We start from the raw sequence: 20,960 nt of genomic DNA, 5'->3' as shown, positions 1-20,960 counted from the left end.
GGAGATGCGGGTCATGTTTTCTTGTGGGAAGAGGCCCTAGTGTCCATCTGAAGACCTCGGATAATATGTCGCACATATTTGGAAGTGGGTGGGGGGAACCCCTCACAGGGCGGCTCTGGGAGGCTCTTTGTCCCCATGAGGACTGTGGGCAGTTGGGGGGGTCTGCCCCACGCCGGGCCCGGGAAGCCTGTCCCTGCACCAGCACATGGAAGCCTGACTCTTAGCGGAAGCGTGTGTGGACAGTGCCCGGCCAGGGTCTCGCTGACTCAGCTGAAGGCATGGCTGAGACGATGACCGACATCACAAGACCCTTCTCCGTGGTGGTTTGAAGCCCCCCGCCCCGAACTTCCCGGTCACTGGGGCCTCCACTAGGGCCTGGGCTCTTGCAACGGAGAAACCTCTCGAGGCGGAAAAGCAAAATTTCTCGTGATAGCTACACACTGTTCAGGACAGGAGATCCAGTGAGGCAGATTTTAGGTGATTTCAGAAACGGAAGCTCCTTACAGTAACGTCTGAGTATGAACACCCTCACCGAATGGGTGAGGGACGGACAGCGGGGAGGGGCTGTGACCTGCTGGCCTGGCGGCCCCCACGGCTAGCACACGGTGAAGAGAAAAAGTACTGGGCCTGAGAATGGCAAGTGGGGGTCACACAGCCTAGGGCCAGGGTGGGAGCTGCATTTGCAAACGTGCGGACAGAGGGGGGCCTGGCCAGGAAGTCGGGGTGGCTGAGGGTGGGGGGCCCGGCCGGGGGTGCACACCTGCCATTTCTCCAGAGCCCGAATTTCCTCTCACCTTGGGATACGTGGGGACATCACGCCGAGGTGTCAGTTTCTTGCTGTTATCCACAAAGCTGTACTTACAGGGACAGCTGGTCCTGCAGGAAGACAGTCAGGATTAGCTCTGGGATGGCTGCTTCGGACGAGGGGTCTGCCGGGGCCCCTCCTCAGAGTGACACCAAAGAAGCCCAGCCAAACCCAGACCCCACACACCCCTTGGTCTTATTTGTTAAGTCAGCAAGCCAGTGACCTCTCATTGCTAACCCACCAGGGACCCCGCCTGGACCTGGGATGTTGCAGCTCTCCAAAAACACGTCACCTTCATTTTAGGCAAATTCCTAAAAAATCTTTTGATGATGCAAGTAAAAACATTTTTATTTTAAAAAATTCAAACAAGGAGAAAGTAGGCAAATTTTTTTTTTTTTTTAAAGCAAGCCCCCACGTTACCTACTTCTTTCCTTTCAATCTCTCACACCCTGGAAATACCTTCTGTTAAGTTTGGGTTATCCTTCCAGAATTTTCCTAGGCATGGACACACAGGGACAGTGCCTTGGATTTTTAACAAAAATGGAACTTTCTCAAACTTACTCTTTTGCTACTTGTTTTTTTCACCTTGCTCACGGCAAACTCTCTGCTTGTTGCTCGCTAGAGCTCGGTGTCAAAGGCATGTCCTTCTGGGGTGCCTCTGGGGGGGGGTCCGAGCTGCCAATCCAGTCCCCACCACAGACTTTTAGTTTCCAGTTTCCCCCCGTACCTACCTTTAGAGATTAATTTGCTATCGGGCTCCTGACTCTGTTTTCCTTCACTTCTAAGTATCGAGGTACCCCCTCCCCGCCATAAGGACAGAACAAATCCAGCCAGGCGTGCTCTGGAGGGAAGCCACCGTCCAGCATCAGGGGACAGTGTGCTGAGCCCGGTGGTACCCGGGGCTGGATGTGGCCCCCTCCCCACCCGGGGACCCTCCCTTCCTGGAAGGGAACATACTCCCTTATCCTCAGACGTTACACACTTTGTAGATCACGTCCTGTCTCCTGGGAGAGCACTTTAATACCGCATAGTAAGAGCCATGAGACATTCCTATCCTTTAAGCCTGTGCGTCTACGCTGGGGAGTATATTTTAAGAAAAGAACTAGATGTGAGCAAACCACTCTGCACGAAGGTATTCACTGCAACGTTATCTGTTGTAAAAACACAATAAACCAGAAGCCACCTCAATGTTGCTGAGTCGGAAATAATTTAAACCATCACGGTACATCAACAAGACAGACTGTTATGTGTTAAGATATTGATGAGTATTATGTGAAGTAAGGTTTTTGGGGAAAGGGGAAAAAGAAATGTTGCATACAGTATGGGCTGAAAGGTAATGCAAAAAAAAAAAATCTACCAAGTTTCGAGGAGAAGAGAACACATTTTGTGGGCTGAGATGAGTGTGCATTGTGGCCTCCTGGGAAAACGTATGAACTGGATGTTGGTTCAAATTTGATCCATTTATTGCTTACAGTATAGTAAGTGAAAAAAAGATTACAACACGGTATTTCTTTTCAAAAGGAGGTCTCTATACACAGAAGCACATCTGGGCAGCTCGGCATCCAGATCTCAGGTGGGGTTTGCCCCCTCATCTGTACAGTCTGGAGGTTTTACCTGGGGGCTCTGCTACTTGCAAACTCAGAGTAATACCTCTGTGTCCTTTCTGATAAAGGAGCCTTCAGTACAATTTTCTGGGGGTCCTGCTATTCTTTCCCTCAATGCGATGCTTACAAAACTCATCAGACTTTGTGTGGGGAGGGGATTTTAACACAGATTCAGCGAAAGAGTAATGAACCCATGAACCGCTAAAAGGCACCAACCAGGCAGGTGTCTCCCATTGCCGCCCTATAAATGAGAAGTCGCCCCCGCACGTTTCTGAGCAGTGACGAGCTTGCTCTGTGCCCTTGAGAACGGAGACCACAGCATCGCCCTGTCTTCCTTGTGCTCAGCCTCTTCCGTGCAGACATCCCCACACGCGCCGTGTACGCAGGCCGTATTTTCCGGGGGGGTGGGGAAGCTTGCACAAAGCAAGATGGTTGGCCTGCAGGAATCCAGCTGCTTCCTTGAAAATCCCGGTGTCGGGAGCGTCTGCTGGGTGCCCGGCGCCTCCCGCCACCCTCCCCCACCTCGGCCAGGTGGCCCGCCTGCTCCCTCTGTGCCCCGTTGCCACGGGAACCAGCCTCCTCCAGCGACAGAGCCCCTGGCATGGTGCCTTTTCTTTTCATTCTATTTGGGCCTCATTTTTGCTTTCATTTCCTGGGCTCCCAGCGCCCCGCCCCGTGGCTCGTCCAGTGGACAAGGCCATTTGTTTGGGATGGAAGTGGAGACCGGAGCCCCTGGAGCCCTGGGGAGCCCTCCCCCCGCCCGGGGTGAAGCGGCAAGCTCCGCTCTGTGCCCAGCTAGGCAGGAAACTGGACCCGGGGAAACCCAAGGCGTGTGTCTCAGAAGCGCGCGGCCTGGTCCGGGGGCGTCCCAGAGCCTGCCCGCGACCCCCCTTCGCTGCCGCTCCCAGAGCCGGAGGGCCCCTGGCGCGGAGGCCCAGCTGGGTGGTGCTCGTGGGGGGCGATCGTGGGGCCGCCCTTCAGACTCGTCAGCCATCTGTGCGGGCACGGGGCAGACATCTGTCCCCCCAGGGAGGCCGACCGCCGCCTAGCTGGGCTGATAGCCAGGAGCCAGAGCTGTGTGAGGTGCCCGTCTCTGCCCCAGTCCAGGCGAAGCCCTGTGTGGAGGAGCCTGGTCCCGGGGACGCTAACATGCTGCACGGCATCCCTGCGTGGTTAAAACGGAACCTTGCACACAACAGAGACAGAGGGGGGCGCAGGCGGCCTCCTGTTTGCTGTCTGAGTTTGCGTCTCCGTAAAGCAAAGGGAAGGGCCATTTGTGTGGGGCCCAGAAGGGCCCGGGGCAGGTGGCCTGGCTGGGGGTTAGACCCGGGCCCAAGCCACCCGGTTTCTTTTTCCTAAATGTATCAGCAACGTTTGAGAATTTTACCCTGTTGGTCTGTGACTGAAAAGTCACACCTACCCGTCTCTCACCTCCGTGGGATGCTGCGAACACTGTCTGCCGAGAACATCGCCTCTAGAAGCAGTTAGGGCACCGGGAAGGCTTCTCTTTGCATCACGGCACCGTGAGCTCCAAAAATGGACTTTTTGGGCGGCGAGGGAGAGCGCTTCAACCCTTGGCTGGGCCCAGGCACCTGCCACACCTCGGCTCTGCCCACTGGGCTAGACGGGCGCCGGTGGGTCACGGTTTGCCTTGTGGCTCCCGGGTGGGAGGCTTCTTCCCATGTGCTCCAAAATCGGGAGTATCCCCCCTTGTGCCGTTGTGTGGGTTGAATTATGTCCCCCAAAAGTGAGAAGGGGAAGTCCTAAGCCCCAGGACTGTGCATATGACTTCCTTTGGAAGGAGGGTCATCCCAGGTGTCATGGCTCCTCGTGTGGCCACACTGAGGCAGTGGGCCCTAATCCAAGAGGGCAGGTGTCCTTTAAGAAAGGGACATCTGGGCACAGAGGCACATGCAGGGAGAAGACCGTGTGAAGGCCGAGACTGCAGTAACGCACGGACCAGCCGGGAGCCCCCAGGGCTGCTGACAGCTGCCAGAAGCTTCCGAGGGGGGCTGGACTAGATCTGCCCTGGAGCCTTCAGACGGAGTGTGGCCTTGTGGACACCTTGATCTCTGACTTCTGGCCATCGGTTCTGTTGTTTCAGGTGCTCTTGTGGCCGCCACGGGACGCCGGGACAACCCGGACCCGGAGAGCTCTTCCCCTGGCAATCCGAGTGGCAGGAGCAGGGCTGGCAGCCACCCCAGGACGGCACACGCCCCTCTTTCCCAGGATGGGAGGAAGGTGCAGGAGCTGGAGGGAGCCCCCCGGGACGCAGCAGCAGGGACGGGGCCAGCGAGGGTGGGGCTCATGACTCACCCCCGGCGGCTCTGGGCAGGTGGCAGGCCTTAGTCATTAGAGGAGGGGCAAGTGGCTGCCTTCTAAAAAGCCTCCCCCAGGTGCTCTGTGAGCTCGCGGGTCGGCATGTTTGTGAGTGAGGTGATGCCCACGGAGGTGGGAAGGGACCTCAGGGGTCCCATTGCTGCCCGGGACACACCCCCTCTGGCCGGCACGCGTGGCAGCCAGAGGGCGATTCCATGACCCCGGCCGCCAAGGGCCTGAGCATCCTCCAGCCTGCTGAGCCGGGCCCAGCCGACTCCCGGAACCGTACCTGGTCCCACGAGGGCCTCTGGCTCCTGCTCCCAAAGAGCCTCTCACTAAGGGGATGTCCAGCATGAATTATTCACTCGCAATTTTCTGCAAATTTTCACAAACCCCTTCACCCTGACTTCCCCAAATCACATGGGATGACATCTCCAAATCCACATCAGGTGCCAAGTGGGTGTGATAGAAACGTGGTGTGGTCCCTGTAAGACCACACTAACGTGGCTTCGAGCCCACCCGAGGCGAGCCAGCCCCTCGCCTTCACGTGGGAACGTCAGCTTCCCCTGCACCTCCTGCCTTCAAAGAGCCTTCCATGCGGCCAGCCTCCCTCACTAAGCTGGTCGCCCTCAACGTTTTAAGACCCGGGAATGATCTTCAAACTGGCAGGTGCGCTTTCAAGGACAGCCTGGGGGCTGTGCGCAGGGCTAGTCTTCAGTTCCTTGTCCCCACTATATGCCGCCGAGCTCCCCACACTTACACGCTCCATGCCCGCGCCCCCTCCCTCATCATCTCCGCTGTTACCCCGAACGCTTGCTGGGACCACAGTTTCGGCAGAGGGTCCTGTACAAACACCTACCTTCGAGGGGGTGTAAGGAAGCCCGGGGTGTTTTTTCCACGAATTTCGGCTCCCCAGGGGAGAACCCCTCGTTCTGCATGACAAGTGATCTCTGTGTGGAGAATGACCAGGGGCCCTGTGGCATCTCCCCTGTGACCTGCTATTCTGAGCTGTAGGGACGTCCACACAGGAGCACGGCCTCCAGGCACCAGGACACCCTCCTCCGTGAGCCAAATGCCTTTTCCTTTTATTGGGCCCTTTCTTTAAAAATCGATGCCAACTTCTCTCAGGCTGGATAAGTGAATCCTAAAGCTTTGATCTCTGGGAGGATTATTCCTCCTTTAACTGAAGCCATCCTCCTCACCTCCATCTAAGACTGTGCAGTTGACAAGCCCACCCCAGCCGGAGCCGGGCTGCCTCCACCCTGCGCTCATCCTGGCCGGAGCTGGGTCCGGCTCTGCCGCAGTGCGCTGCGGGGAGCAGCCCAGAGCCACCCCCTCCCTGGGCCCACGTGCAGGGCTGCTCTCCCCGGGCCTGACCTTACCTGCTGCTTCTGGCCACCAGCTCTTCCCGCATCTTCTTGATGTCACTCTTGCATTTCTCGATCTCCACCACTTTCAGGCCTTCCACTGGGACAAAGAAAAACAAGGGGGTTGCCATGGAGACACGCAGAGGACCCCGCAAGGCTGGTGACTGGGTCTGGTCCCGCGAGAAAGCTGGCTCTGGCCCCTGCCGGGGTCCCTGCAGCCGAGGGTGCCAGCAGCTCAGGGACAAGGACTCTGGCCTGGCGGGCGGTCCTGTCCGGGGCCAGCACGAACCGCCGCACCCCTCCTTGCGGTTTCTGCAGGGCAGAGCCCCTGCTCCCCTCCCCACAGTCCCGAGTCTTCCTGCACCCACTCCCCACTTTCTGTCTCCAGGCCTCTAAGCACCAGCTGGGGACAGGGGACAAAGAAATCTCTTATCCTAAAAAGAAGAGGAGAAAATAAGGCCACAGTGCCTGAAAACACGACCAGAAGCTCGGGGAGCAAAACCGCAGCCTTCCCGGCAAGGATGAGCTCATATTGCTATAAAACTTTCCCATTTTAAGGTCCCACTGGAGCAGTTAACCGGGAGAAGGTGTGGACTTCATGTGGAGGGAACACAAACAGGCCCGGTCAAGGGTGAGCAGAGCCGGGCTCACTCACATTCTCGCAGCCCCCTGCAGAGGGCCTGCAAAGTCCAGACACCACTGTTCTCCCAAGAACAAACTGGAGCTCATGCCTCCCAGCGAGCGCTCAGCTTTAAGACCTTCACTCTGGCAGCTGCACACGTAGCCCAGAAACACTGCTACTGAGCAAGCGGCTTCGCAGAGGTTTTCGGGTTCAAGTCAGCTTTTAGGGAACAGAAGAGAATTGCTTTGCTACTCTGCAATCACACCTCAATTATCATGCAAAAAGATAACTACCCACGATGCTACTCTAGTCCCCTTTTCCCTCAAGCGCAGTCTGAATACCTAAAAATACGATGCGAATGATTTCTCCAGGAAAAACAACCCCCTCCCACGACAAGTGTCTGCAGAGGGGAAACGCACGGCAACCTGTCCGAACCCCAAGCTCCCCGGGCAGTTTTCCAAGCGTTTCCAGGGTCAGGGTTCGGGGGGGCAAGGCTACTGAAAATATTGCTTCTTTCTGCCCAAAGTGGTGGGAATCTGGAGGATCTGATATTCGGATATTCAGACGTGGTTCTAGTGACTTGCTTCTGTGCTGCTCGGGGGATGTTGGGGCCGAAGGTTCTTCCCGTCCGCCCCCCGCCCCCCCCACCCCAGGACACGGGACCAAAGCCCAGGGCCGTCAGTGCAAGGGGTTGGGACCAGCCAGGTGGGGAAATGCAGAGAATTCGACCTCGGGGATGGTCCACTCCCTCACTAAGAGCCCAAAACCTCCTTCTGGAACGGGGTGTTCTTAGCGCTTCCTTGCATCATGGACCCCATTGGGAAGTGGCTGGAAGCCACAGGTCCTCCTCAGAGAAAAGCACACCAGCTCCCACCCCTTCTGGTTTGGACCTCCCAGAGTGCCGTGTCCAGGCCCTGGGCCACACTGCAGGAGGCTGGCCCACGGGGGAGCCCCAGTTCCAGCTGCGTCTGCCGTGGGGACGCTGACCTCAGCACATGGCAGATTCAGTGTCCGTGGGAAGGAGCTCAGTCTTGTTGACATATGAAGGGCAGACATTTCCAGAAAGTCAGCAGATCTGGAGAAGAGTTCTGGTATGTGGTATAGACTTTGATCCTCAAAGCAAATAGACAAGCAGTATAAAGTCCAAACAGGGTGGCCTGCGGAAGTCCGCGGTCACATTTACTACATTTTAAACATACGGAGGAAATGCAGAGCATCTCCAAGAAGAATGTTGTAAAATTTATCTACGGTCCTATTGGCCCAGAGAACAACCCATTTATTATGTATAGTGGTGTGGATCTTTCCAGGCATTTCTCTCCCACCCCCGTGCGTTGGAAACAGCTATCTGTCCATCCAGAGTTTTAAAAAGACAAAATTGGGATCATGCTGCTTGTGTTTTCTCATTTGCTTTTTCCAGTCATCAGTAAATTAAGGACACGCCTGGTGTTAGCAGCCGCCTCCTGGCTCATGGCTTTTGGTGGGTGTGTAAGGTTCGATTATTCAATATCGGTTCATGTAGATCACATTTCCGGGCCATTTACTGGGGGGTGATGTTCAAATTCAGCCTTTTGGGCGACACAGAACAATATCACTAACTTGAATCCCAGAGATTCAGAATTTATGGTGATTACGCTTATGAAAAGCCTGGTTGCCAAGGAAATTGATAGTAACAAGATGGCAAAGTTGGGCATTAATCAATGGAGAGAACAAACATGTCACAGGATTAAAGGTGGAACACAGGGGGCGGGGGGGGGCAGCCAGAGCACCACGCACCCACCACCGCTGCTCCCGCCCCTTCCAGGCCATTTCTGGAAGATTCCACAGCTTACCTTTGGCCTGTCCCAGCGCCGCGTTGCCCTGGTCCCACAGGAGGGACAGGGCCCGGCCTAGGAGCGGGGCCCTACCCCTGAGAAGTCCTGCACAGACCCTGGAGACAGCTCTCCAGTGAGGCTGGATGTCAGGTCCCTACAGGGTAGCCTCATCTGTCCACCTGCAAACTTTAAACAGGTGGGCACAGAGCGGAACCCCAAACTAGAGCCCTGAGGGCTGCTGGAGCCCCCCTGACGAGGAGCACCCCCTGCGAGCCTGGGGGTCCCCTCTAGGACTTTGGGGGTCATGAAGGGTGGGGGGGGCAGCTCTGCGAGTCACACGTCACCCTGAAGGAGAACCTCTGGGAATGATTCTGGAAGAGGGGTGCCGGCTTTGGGGAAGGGGTTCAGTGGGCAGAGGGATAGCACAGGCCACAGAGGCTGCTCTGCCCCTCCTCTTCTCCACCGGCTCACTGGGCTCCCCCGAGGGGCGCCAGAGCCGGCGCGACCCTCCTTCAGCGGCAGAGCTCACGGAAGTTCGTTAGGCTTCGAGTCTTCGGATTGTTTGTGTGACCCGGCATTAAACTCTGTCCCGCAGGCCAGCTCTCCGGGTGTTTGGGGTCTGGTCCAGGCCTGGGCCCCGGACCGGGGCGCGCACGGCCACATCCCACAAACAAGGAAGGAAGTGGAGGCCCCGTGAGGTTTCATCTCCAACCGGGAAGCGAGGTGAGGACCTGGGTGTCCCGTGTCCCTGAAATAATTTCTAACCTAAGCAAGACCTCAGACACCCTTGAAGAAGGAAAACGACTTAGATAAAAAGAAAGAAAAGCTTCTAAAGTGAATTAAGAGAAATTCAGATATTTATATTTGATTCAGAGGAATTATGTTTGAGAAAGTAAAAAAAAAAAAGGCAGGAAATCCACTTAAAACAAGTCAAGCCAGCCTAACGTGGCTTACACATGGCCAGTCCTAGCCGCAGGCCTCCTTCAGCTCAAGCACAGAGAGCAGCTAATAACAGCTCATGTACACCAGACACGGCACGTGTGCGTCTGTATGTGTATGTGTGTTTACACACGCATGCGTGTGAGGTGTGCATGTGGGGGTGTGTGTATCTGTGAGAGGATGTGTGCCTGTGTGTCTGCATCTTTGTGTAAGTGTTTACATGTGAGCATGTGTGTGCAATGTGTGAGCATGTGTGCAAGAAGCAGTGTGCACATCTCTGCGTGTTCACACACGTTTACCTGTGTGCATGTGTGCAAGCATGTGCAAGCATCTGTGTGCATAGGTCTCTGCATGTTCATGCATGTGTTTACATGTGTGAGCATGTGTGTGCAGTGTGCGTGCATGTGAGCGTGCAGGTGCGAGTCTGGGTCTGGCCTGGGCCCAGTACAGCAGCCTGGCAGTCGAGCCCGGCAACCCTCCCAGTGCACGGGGGGGTCAGGACTGCCGTCTGAGTAGTTCCCGTGTGACCTGCATGAGGGGTCTGCGTCAGGACCCTTCTCCTCAAAAGGACCTTCCAAGGTCCCTGCCATGCCCTGGATACTCACATCTTTGGGTTAAGGAACTGCTGTGTTTGGGTGGCTTTTTGGAGCTCACAGCCCTGGGGCTCAGCACAAGTGAGGGACCCCGCCCCCTCTGTGCTAGGGAGCAGGGGGCTTGGAGACTGGTAAGGGGCCAGCCACAAGTGCCAGGAGAGGACACACCTGAAGCCTGGCAGAATTCAAGGAGGACGAGAGTCTGCCGCAGTCATGGGCATGTCCTTGGGGGGTGTGTTCCCATTAGGAGGGGGCAGCCAGGAGGTGGGGTTGCTGGGGCTATGGGAGGACCCACTGCCCACACTCCCACCTGACTACTGCCAAGTCGCTATCTCGGCCCATGGCTCTTAGACCTTTCTCTCCTCCCTTTTTGCTCCCTTGATCCGTTCCTGCTGTGCCCGGGTCTCTGGTGCTGGCTAGTAACAACATGGCTAATCGCAGTGTATGCAGCCAGCCTGAGCCCCGTGCATGGCGGGGTAACGCGCCCTCGAGGTAACCTGTGTGCATTTGCATGATTTATGTGATGGACACGAGGGCCTACAGGGACAGCGAGTTCTGGAGGATTCGGGGCTAGGCCACCAGGGGAGAAGGTCAGAGGTGTCGAGTCCTGTAGTCCTCAGTTCACACACCGCTTGGAGGCAAAATTAAAACACTTCTCGGCCTGATCACTGTCTCCATGGCCAGATACCGGAAGCCTCAGCACTGAGGTCAACACAGTGTTCTGGAGGAGTTTTGAAAATTCCTTAATGGCCTCCTCAACTTTCCTGTTTGCAAGGACCGGCAGGAGCTGGTGCTGCTTCTGGGAGAGACGCGGGGCGGGGGTCAAGGGGGAAGCTGGCGCGGGCCCAGAGGAGGCCAGGCGGGAGGCACCTGCCGGCCTCGGGTGCATCTGGGTGACTCTGCGCTTCTGTAAACATAGAAGGTGAATCAGCAGCAAATGCTTTTTGTGTTCTTCGGCTGAACCCCTTCCCACAGCATCTGGAGAATTCCCTACATTATGGGACTCGGTGGGAAGCTGAGCTTTTGCCTCCCACTGCAAACGCTCACTATAGTGGGTTGAACTGTGTCCTCTAAAAGGATATATGCTTACATCCTGACCCCCAGAACTCATGAGTATGACCTCATTTAGAGAAAGTTTCCTGCAGATATAAGCGATTAAGCTCTCCAGACGAGATCATCCTGGATGAGGGTGGGCCTTAAATCCAAAGACAGGTGTCCTCTCAGGGCCTGAGACACAGAGACTCTGGGAGGGGCTGTGTGAAGACGAGGTGGTCTGGGGTGACGTGGCCACAAGTCGAGGATTGCTGGAGCCGCCTGTAGCCGGAGCAGATTCTCCCTCAGAGCTTCCAGAAGGATCGCCCTCCCGGTCTAGGACTTCTGGCCTCCACTGCAGTGCGACAGTCCGTTTCTGTTGCTTTAAGCTCCCCCGTTTGTGGTACTCCATTGAGAGGGCCACGGAAGCTACCGCACTCCCCTGCAGCCAGGGCGTGGGCACACGGTCCTGCTCCGTCCAGACTTCGGATCTGTGGCCAGTATACGAGGAAGCAGCCTGATGTTTGCAGCAGTGGCCGTGGGGATGGTGGGGTCTGAGCACAGAGCTCTGGGCGCTGGGGAGACAGCGTGCGTCTGGGGCTCAGATGCGGCATCCTCACGCATCAGCTCTGCGTGGGATTTGGGATCTTGCTCCTGCTGCGTAGTCACCGAGCAAGCCCTGCTTCTGAGACCTCCCAGCGCCCTGGGAGCTCCCCAGAATCCTTTAGGAAGAAGCCCCTTTTCTGCCGAATGCGGCCACAACAGGCATGTGTGGTGCTTCCCAACCGGCCCTCCCAGGCGCCCGGGGGTCCTGCACGGCTTGAGCGGCCCCGCCCGGACCTCAGTCTTATTTACTTTTCCAATTCGTTGGACTAGCTTCAGCGGGTCACTTAATCTCTTTGTGGCTTCTTCGTCATCAGTGGGGAAAATATATTGGTTTTGAAGACAGAATATCAAATGGATTTTCTAAATGCCAACATACTCTGAGAAGTAGAACTTATGTAGGTCATGTTTCAAGTTATTAAGGTGAACAGGTTTTTGCGTGATCCTGAATATTCTTCTTGAAAAAAAATCCAAGCAATTCATACAAGATACGGAAAGTGACATTCAGTGCGTCCTGTGAATACGAATCAGCCAGACGCTGTCTGGGGAAGCCACAGCCCTGCCGGCCTCAGGTTCGGATTTGGTCTCGTCATCCCTGAGCTTAATAAATAGGCTGCCCTTTGCCTTGACATTGACAAAGATGTGTGAGTTGGACGGGGAATCGTGAAGCGTGAGAATTCAAGCATTGCTCCTTATTTTATGGACGAGGACACAGAGGGTGAGAGATGGAAGCTGTCCCCCTCCCAGTTTCAGCTGTTTGGTCCCTGAATCAAGACCAGAACCGACCCTCCTTGCTTGCTGGAAGTTTTTCTGCTTGCCTCGGTGGTGACGGGGAACCAAGAGCTAACGATTCGGCAGGCATATTCCTGAAACAGTTCTGAAGGCGCGGAGTGTATGGGCTTGCCTCGTTTATGTAGAAAGAGACACAAAGATGTGCAGCAGAAGGTCCTCTCCCAAGGGGGCCGGTCTGGGGGGCTTCGAGTTTTCATTCTGTCCTCTTCTGCCCCGAAGGAGCACCTCCACGTGCCACTACCGAGCAGGGGCGGCGGCCCAAGTCACCGTACGCTCCTGACCTGTCCCTGGTCACCAAGCGACTTTCACGGTATAAACAGATGCTCACTGTTCTCGCCTCCAATAGCATCAAAGGTAATTTTTAAGCATTTCACAAAGAGAAGACATTTCCATGTACCTCCAGCCTTCCCTCCCTCCCCTCGTCCCCCCCCCCGCCCCGCCCTCAGCCCCGGGGGACGCAGTTAATTTAAACAGAGATTAAAAGACAAGCAAAAAGGAAACAGAAACCTCACTCACATTCGACTCGCTTCTCTAGCACGGCCAAGTGATTCGCGACTTCAGCTTTCAGTTCGTTGATTTTAAATGCTCTAGGAATGAAAAAAAAGTCATCACTCTTAAAATTCTCGAAGTTGAAATGGGTGTGGCTAACCTCTGCTGCACCCCCTGCCCTGGGCGAGGCCTCCCGGTGGGCTCCACCCCCCTCTCTGTGGGCTCACCCCTGTAGGGGGCACAGGACGATAGGGCTTGCTTTTAAGGCGCTCACAGCCCCTGAGGGGCGTGGAGGAAAGAGACGCACCCTCAAAGGATCGCCAGGGCCTGTTTTCCATGACAGAAGGCTGGCAGGTGTGTTAACTCCCGCACACCTGCTCTCAGGGGAGGCCCCCCACCCCTGCTCCCAGCAGGAACGGCCCAGGCCCCGCCCCCTGCCCTACTGGGCACAGACCCCTGCAGGGGCCCCGGTGTGCCCTCTCCAGGCTCCAGCCCGTTCACTGTAACCACTTGGCCTTTAAGGATGTGTCACCGTAGGCCCCTGGGACAGTGAGATGCCACAGTGGGTGACTGAGCCACGGAAAGCATTCCTTTGGAACTGGTAGGATAACTCATCACGGAAAGAAGCCCCACGTCTACACAGGATCGCCATGGCAATGCTTATTTTATTTATTTATTTATTTATTTATATTTATTTATTTTTTTATAAAGATTTTATTTATTTATATGACAGAGAGAGACACAGTGAGAGAGGGAACACAAGCAGGGGGAGTGGGAGAGGGAGAAGGAGGCTTCCCTCGGAGCAGGGAGCCCGATGCGGGGCTCGATCCCAGGACCCCGGGATCATGACTGAGCCAAAGGCAGACGCTTAATGACTGAGCCACCCGGGCGCCCCAGCAATGCTTATTTTAAAAAATGGTGTCAATTCTCATAGGTTGAACTCTTGAGTCCCAGAAGAGCCAGTGGAGAAAAGTCTCAGCAACACGAGCTCCCACTCTCAAAGTGCCCACTTGCCGAGGCCTTTGGTATAAGGGGAGTGCTTCCCGGACCCCATCCGCCCTGGCTTCATTACGGAAGTCATAAAAGGACTCCGTCTGGAAGGCCACTCCTCGAGGTGAGTGATGTGTGAGAGCTGCCGGCCCACACGGCCGTGCGAGGGCCCACCCCTGCCGTGCACAGAGAGGCATACCTCTCCAGGGACTATGTGTCTAGAAGATTCTGTACCTTGAGAACTGCTCTGCCACCTGGGTCAGCACGCTCTGGATTAATTCTTCTTTCTCTACGACCAAAAAAGAAAGACAGATGGAGAAGGGGAAAAGTCTGCGGATCATCGTGGCCCGAATCGGAGGGTCATGGGCAGGTGGCACCCTTGCTGGGGCAGGGAGCTGCCTGGGTTACCTGGAGGGACCCTCGGGCCCACCGTCAGCACGCTAAGGCCTCTCCAGGGCCTGGAGTATTCCTGTTCACCTTCAGAGGCTCCCTCCCTTCCTGGCCTGCTCCCACCAACCCGTCTCTCAGAGGTCTCTCGGCAGAGCGACCGGACTCTGGTCCTCTTGTAGTCTGCGCCAGCCATAAAAAGGCAGGACTGTGTCTCTAAATACAGGAAGTTTCCACTTAGTGCCCTGCTCCACTTTATGGGGGTAATTACTAGGACAAGGTGAGTTCAAGGCATATTTCAAATGTAAAACACAGTGTTCTCATGTCATGGTAGGTCCTGGAGAGAGGAAGCAGGCCGGGGTAAGCAAGTTTGTCCCTTTGGTGCCTGGCACGTAACCCTGGGCTGGGTGGTGGCTTCACAAGGTTCAGGTCCCAGGCTGAATATAACCTGCCAGTTTTCCTGTTTCCTGGCTGGGTCCCGTGCCAGAGGCCTCATAGGAAGGCACAGATGCTCACGGCACTGTTCTTTCTAGCGCTCCCTGCTCCTGGGAAGGGAGAGAGCTGGCCCTGGCTCCAGATGGCCATTCGTTCACGCCCTAAAACCCCGAGAACCTACACAAGACTTGCTCCTGAGTCATGTACTCTCTGTTGGCTAGCCCTCTGCTAAAACCCAAACAAATGAAAACCAAGCGAAACTTGCCCAAATGAACAAAAAAATTTCAATTATCCAGTTTGGTGATGGGGCTCAAGAGCAAAAAAATGTTCCCATGCTCTGATCTAATGATCCATTCCTAGGAAGAAGCACATGTGCGCACACAGAAAGTGTTCATCTTTGTGTTATTTAACCTAGTGAAAACCGTAACAGCCGAAGTGCCCATCAGGTAGACATTAAATAAGTGATGGTGCATCTGGTCTGTGGAAATACATTCTGCTATCAGAAATAACATTCTGGAAAATGTTCATGTCTATTGTTAAAGCAAAAAAAAAAAAAAAGAGATTGTAAAACAGTAATACAGTGTGATCTCATTTTTGAAGACATTGGGAAGATACACTCCAAAGTAATGATAGTAATTATTTTTTGGTTGTAAGATTATATATAAACTTTTTTCTTATTTTTGTTTCTCTATATCTAACACATTTCTATAACTAACATATGTTAATTTCATGAAAAGTATTTAAAAAGCAATCAATCTAAATTAGCCTCTTGAAACCTCTTATGCCTTCACTTGCCAAATGAATGGGTGATGACCCAAGGTTCTCTCTGGCTTTAGCATTCTAAGACTGGATGAGAAGAAGAAAAACGATGCCTTGTTGTATCTCTCGAAACCGTAAGAGTAAAATTTTCATAGAGCCCTATGTGGAGCTGCTAGCTGATCCAAGGCCCTATCCTTCAGGGAGGCCTACCCCTATACCAGGGAAGAGAAAGTGACTCCCCTGACAAGAGCCACCAGTGAGAAAGTTTCACAGGTTTTCTTGGTGAACTCAGCAGGATTTCAGATCACTTATTCTGAAATCCTTGGGAGAAATAATGTATTGCATAACCTTCGGGAGCTAATGATCTTGAAGACTTGACATAAATTAAGAAGCCCATCAAACAAGCAAGAGACCACTCCACCTAACGATAGCAGAACACACAGTCTTCTCAGATGCCTAGGAAGCATAGACCAAGACAGACCAAGACATATCCTGGTCCACAAAGAAAACCTCAACAAATTTAAAAGAACTGAAACCATGTAGAATATGGTCTCTGACCATAAGAGAATCCAACTGGAAATCAGTAACAGAAAGATCATAGGAGAATCTTGGAAATTAAACAATACTCCCCTAAGTAATTCATGGGTCAGAGAGGAAATCTCAAAAGAAATAAAAATGGACGCTGAACTGAATGAAAATGAAAATAGAATACACCCAAACTCTGTGAGATATAGCTAATGCAGTGCTGAAAGGGACATTTATAGCACTAAATGCTTACATTAGAAGAGAGGAGAAACTCAACTCAATAATCTAAGAGCCTAGAAAACGAAGAGCAAAATAAACCCACAGCAAGAGCAGAAGAAAGGAAGGAAGTTATAAAGAACAGAAATCAATGAAAAAGAAAACAGTAAAGCAATGCAGAAAATCAGTGAAGCTAAGAGCTGGTTATTTAAAAATATTAACAAACTGACAAATCTCTAGCGAGATTGGCAAAAATATCACACAGAGAAGACACAGATTCGCAGTATTAGGAATGAAGGGGGGATATGACTACAAACCCTGAAGGATAATAAGGAAACACATACAACTCTACACACAGAAATTTGAAATCTTAGAGGAAAATGGAGCAATTCCTAGAAAAGCATGAACTACCAGACTCACCCAACATGAAATAGGTAATTTGAACAGCCTTAAACTATTAGGGAAATTGAATTTCTCATTTTAAAGCCCCCCCCCCCGCAAATTTCCTGGTGCAGATGGTTTCACTGGAGAATTCTGTTAAACATTTAAAGAAGAATTAACACATTTCTAAACAATTTCTTCCAGAAAACAGAAGAGGAGGGAACACTTTCCAATTCATTTTATGAAGCCAGTATTAACTTGATACCAAATCCAGACAAAGAGAACAAAAAAAGAAAGGGACAGACCATTATTCTTCATGACTACAGGTGTAAAAATCCTTAACACAATATTAGTGATTTGAATTCAGCAAAATATAAAAAATGATTATACACCAACCAAGATCAAATGGGGTTAATTCCAGGGATGCAAGGCTGGTTCAATATTTGAAAATCAATGAATGTAATCTACTGTATTAATAGCTAAAGAAAAAAAAAACCACATGATCGTATCAATTTATAAAAACATTTGAAAAAAATTTAACATCTGTTCATTTCATAAACTTTCAGAGAAACAGGAATAGAGGAGAACTTCTTCAAGTGGATAAAGAACACCTACCAGAAAACTACAGCTCACATTACACTTCATGGTGAAAGACTGAAAGCTTCTTGCTTAAACTGTGACAAGACAGGGATGTCCGCTCTCACTCTGCTCATTAAACACTGTGCTAGAAGTTCTAGCCGGTGCAACCAGGCAAGAAAAGGAAAGCAGATCAGAAAGGAAGAAATAAAACTGTCTCTGTTTGCTAATTACATGATTGTATATACAAAATTCTAAGGCATTTACAAAAAACCCTCCTAGAACTAAAAAAGGAGTTCATCAAGGTCACAGGATACAAGATATATATACAAAATTGATTGTATTTACATATATTAGCAATGACCCTGTAGACACTGAAATTAAAATCACAATACCACCGTATAAACACTAAAAAAAAACCCCCAAAACCAAAAACTTAGGTGTAAATATAACAGAACATACACATAAGCTGTATGCTGAAAACTACAAAACACTGATGAAAGAAAGAAATAAAAATCTAAATAAATGAAGAGACATACCATACTCATGGTTTGGAAGACTTCACATGGTAAAGATGTCAATTCTCCCCAAACTGATATATGGTTTAACATAATTCCTATCAAAACTCCAGCAAGATTTTTGTAGAAATAGACACAATTATTCTAACTTTTATATGGAAATGCAAAGGAACTAGAATAGCTAAAGCAATTTAAAAAAAGAAGATCAAGTGGGTTGAATCAGTCTGATTTTAAGACCTATTACAGGCAGACCTTGGAGATGTCATGGGAATGGGTTCAGACCTCCTCAAAAAAATGAGTCAAAATGAATTTTTCAGTTTCCCAGTGTATATGAAAGTTATGTTTATACTACACTGCAGTGTATTAAGTGTGCAATAGCATGATGTCTAAAAAATGTACCTACTCTAATTAAAAAATACTTTATTGCTAAAAAACTCTGTCATCTGAGCTTTCAGTGAGTCCCAGTCCTTTTGCTGGTGGAGGGTCCTGCCTCCGTATGGGTGGATGCTGACTGATCAGGCTGTGGATGCTGAAGGCTGGGGTGGTTGTGGCAATTTTTTAAAATAAGACCACAGTTGGGGCACCTGGGTTGCTCAGTCGTTAAGCGTCTGCCTTTGGCTCGGGTCATGATCCCAGGGTCCTGGGATCGAGCCCCGCATCAGGCTCCCTGCTGGGCAGGAGGCCTGCTTCTCCTTCTCCCACTCCCCCTGCTTGTGTTCCCTCTCTCACTGTCTCTCTCTCTCTCTGTCCAAATAAAGAAATAAAATCTTAAAAAAAAAAAAAAAAAGACCACAGTGAACTTTGCTGCATCCATGGGCTCTTCCTCTCATGAAGGATTTCTCTCTAGCATACAGTGCAGTTTGGCACCATTTTGCCCCCAGGAGAACTTCTTTCAGAACTGGAGTCAATCCTCTCAAACCCTGCCTCTGCTTTATCAACTCAGTTCATGTATATTCTAAACCCTTTGTTGTCATTTCAACAATCTTCACAGCATCTTTACCAAGAATAGATGTCATCTCAAGAAACCACTTTCTTGGGGTGCCTGGGTGGCTCAGTCAGTTAAGTGTCTGCCTTCAGCTCAGGTCATGATCTCAGGGTCCTGGGATTGAGCCCCACGTGGGGCTCCCTGCTCAGCGGGGAGTCTGCTTCTCCCTTTCCCTCTGCCACTCCTCCCCTGGCTCATGCTTGCTCACTCTCTCAAATAAATAACTAAATAAAATCTTAAAAAAAAAAAGGAACCGCTTTCTTTGCTTATCCATAAGAAGAAACTTCTCATCTGTTAAAATTTATCATGAAATTGTAGCAATTCAAATATAATAATAATGAAAAAGTTTGAACTATTCCAAGAATTACCAAAATGTGACGCAGAGACAGCGAGCTAAGGCTGCTAGAAAAATAGTGCCGACAGACTTGCTTGATGCGGGTTTACCATAAACCTTCAATTTGTAAAAAATGCAGTATCAGCAAAGCACAATAAAACAAGGTAAGCCCATAGACAGCTATAATAATCAGGACTGTGGGATGTTAGTGGAGGGGTAGACACAGATTATCAACGGAACCGAACAGAGAGCCAGAATTATACTCATACAAATATGCCCAAGTGATTTTGACCAGTGTGTAAAGGCAATTCAATGCAGGAAAGACAGACTTTTCAGCAAATGGTGCTGAAGCAAGTGAACATTCACAGGCAGAAAAATGAAACTTGACCTTAACTTCATGGTTTATATAAAAATTAATCCAAAATGGACCATGGATATAAAATACAAAACTATAAAGCTTTTAGAAAAAAAAAATAGGAGAAAATATCCAGGTTCTTGGGCCAGGCAGAGCTGTTAGACTCGACATCACAACACAATCCATAAAAGGGAAAATGGATGAACTGAATTTCATCAGAAGTAAAGCTCTTTCTCTGAGGAAGACCAGCCAGAGGATGAAAGGACAAGCTACAGTCTGGGAGGAGATATCTGCAAACTGCATCCGACAGAGACTTGAATACAGGGCATGGAAAGAGCTGTCAAAACTCAACAGTAAGCTCTGTGAAATAAACTTCGCAGATAACAAAGCTTCCCCAAAACCCCTTAGCGGTAAAAAAAAAAAAAAAAACAGCCCAATTTGAAAAGGGGCAAGAGACGCTAGCAGACATTTTTTTTTTTTTTTTTCCTGAAGAAAACATACAGAGGGAGATCAAGTGCACGAAAAGATGCTGAGCATCGCGGGCCATTAGGAAACGCAAACTAAAACTACAGTGAACTATCACGGCACACTTGTCAGAAAGGCTAAAATTAAAAACAAAAACAAAAACGATGGCAACCCCCAAAGCTGGTACTGATGTGGAGAAACTGGACTACCCACACCTTGCTGATGGGAATGTAGGCTTAGTAACTGCACCCCAGGGCAGAGAGATGAAAACCTGCACAGGGTGCTCAGAGCAGCTTTATTTGTGATAGCCGCAAACTGGAAACAACTCAGAAGCCCTTCGATGGGTGACCGGCTAGACAAACTATGGTTCGTCCACAGCAGGAAACACTACTCGGTTGCAGAAAGAACTGAGCTAGTGAGTGAGCCACACGACAACCTGGACAGATTTCCAGAGACTCGCGCCAGGTAAAAGAAGCCAGTCCCCAAAGGTACCTACTGGATGGCCACATTTGTAGAACACTCTTGAAATGGCAAAATGACAGAAATGGAGAACCCAGTGATTATCAGGGGTTACGGAGGGAAGAATCTCCATGGGGACGGAATGCTCTGCATCTGGACCGTATCAATGTGCAGAGCCCGCTGTGGCTTCTTACCACCTTTGGAAAGATGTTACCATGGGGGAAGAGGGGTAAGGGATACGTGGGCTCTCGCTGTATTTTTCCTTACAACTGTGTACTATTCTATAATCATTTTTAAATAAAAAGCTTAGTAAAAAATTGTATAGATAGGATGGATTCAAAAAGTTAAGGAGCAATTTTCCTTTTCCCTTTGGACTCCAGAGATGGGATCCTTTGAGCATCTCAGGATTTTAATGCCAACATTTAATTTCCAGCCCACGCAGTAGTAATGCTTTCTGTCCCTTCATCCTGTACCTTCTCTGCCTCCGGCTCAGTCCAAGGGGTGGACATTCGTGCTCTGGTCCGTGTGACAGCTACACCAACATGTCCACAGTTCTCAGAAAGGGCCCAGGTGGGAGGCTGAGCTCCCCGTGAGAACAG

The 20,960-nt window shown here is 51.2% G+C and overlaps 1 protein-coding gene across 8 annotated transcripts in view; it reads right to left on the bottom strand.

Moving 5' to 3' along the window:
• The window catches only part of PDE9A (phosphodiesterase 9A), a 93,303-nt gene that overhangs the window by 17,965 nt on the left and 54,378 nt on the right, over window positions 1-20,960 (bottom strand). For 7 of the 8 annotated variants that reach the window (XM_081800371.1, XM_081800370.1, XM_081800367.1 and 4 more), the window contains 4 exons: window positions 14,201-14,255; window positions 13,004-13,074; window positions 6,111-6,195; window positions 795-876 (listed from right to left, as the gene is read on the bottom strand). In XM_081800371.1, the coding sequence (XP_081656497.1) occupies window positions 795-876; window positions 6,111-6,195; window positions 13,004-13,074; window positions 14,201-14,255 (293 nt within the window). Of the gene's footprint in view, window positions 1-794; window positions 877-6,110; window positions 6,196-13,003; window positions 13,075-14,200; window positions 14,256-14,374; window positions 14,510-20,960 lie in introns of those variants that run through there. The other variant, XM_081800384.1, reaches the window with a different exon arrangement.

Source organism: Leptonychotes weddellii, chromosome 1, assembly GCF_054177405.1.
Source record: "Leptonychotes weddellii isolate Sample4059 chromosome 1, ASM5417740v2, whole genome shotgun sequence".
NCBI classification, from domain to species: domain Eukaryota; kingdom Metazoa; phylum Chordata; class Mammalia; order Carnivora; family Phocidae; genus Leptonychotes; species Leptonychotes weddellii.
Note: the sequence above shows the minus strand (reverse complement) of the source record. Positions and strands in the feature narration are given on the sequence as shown.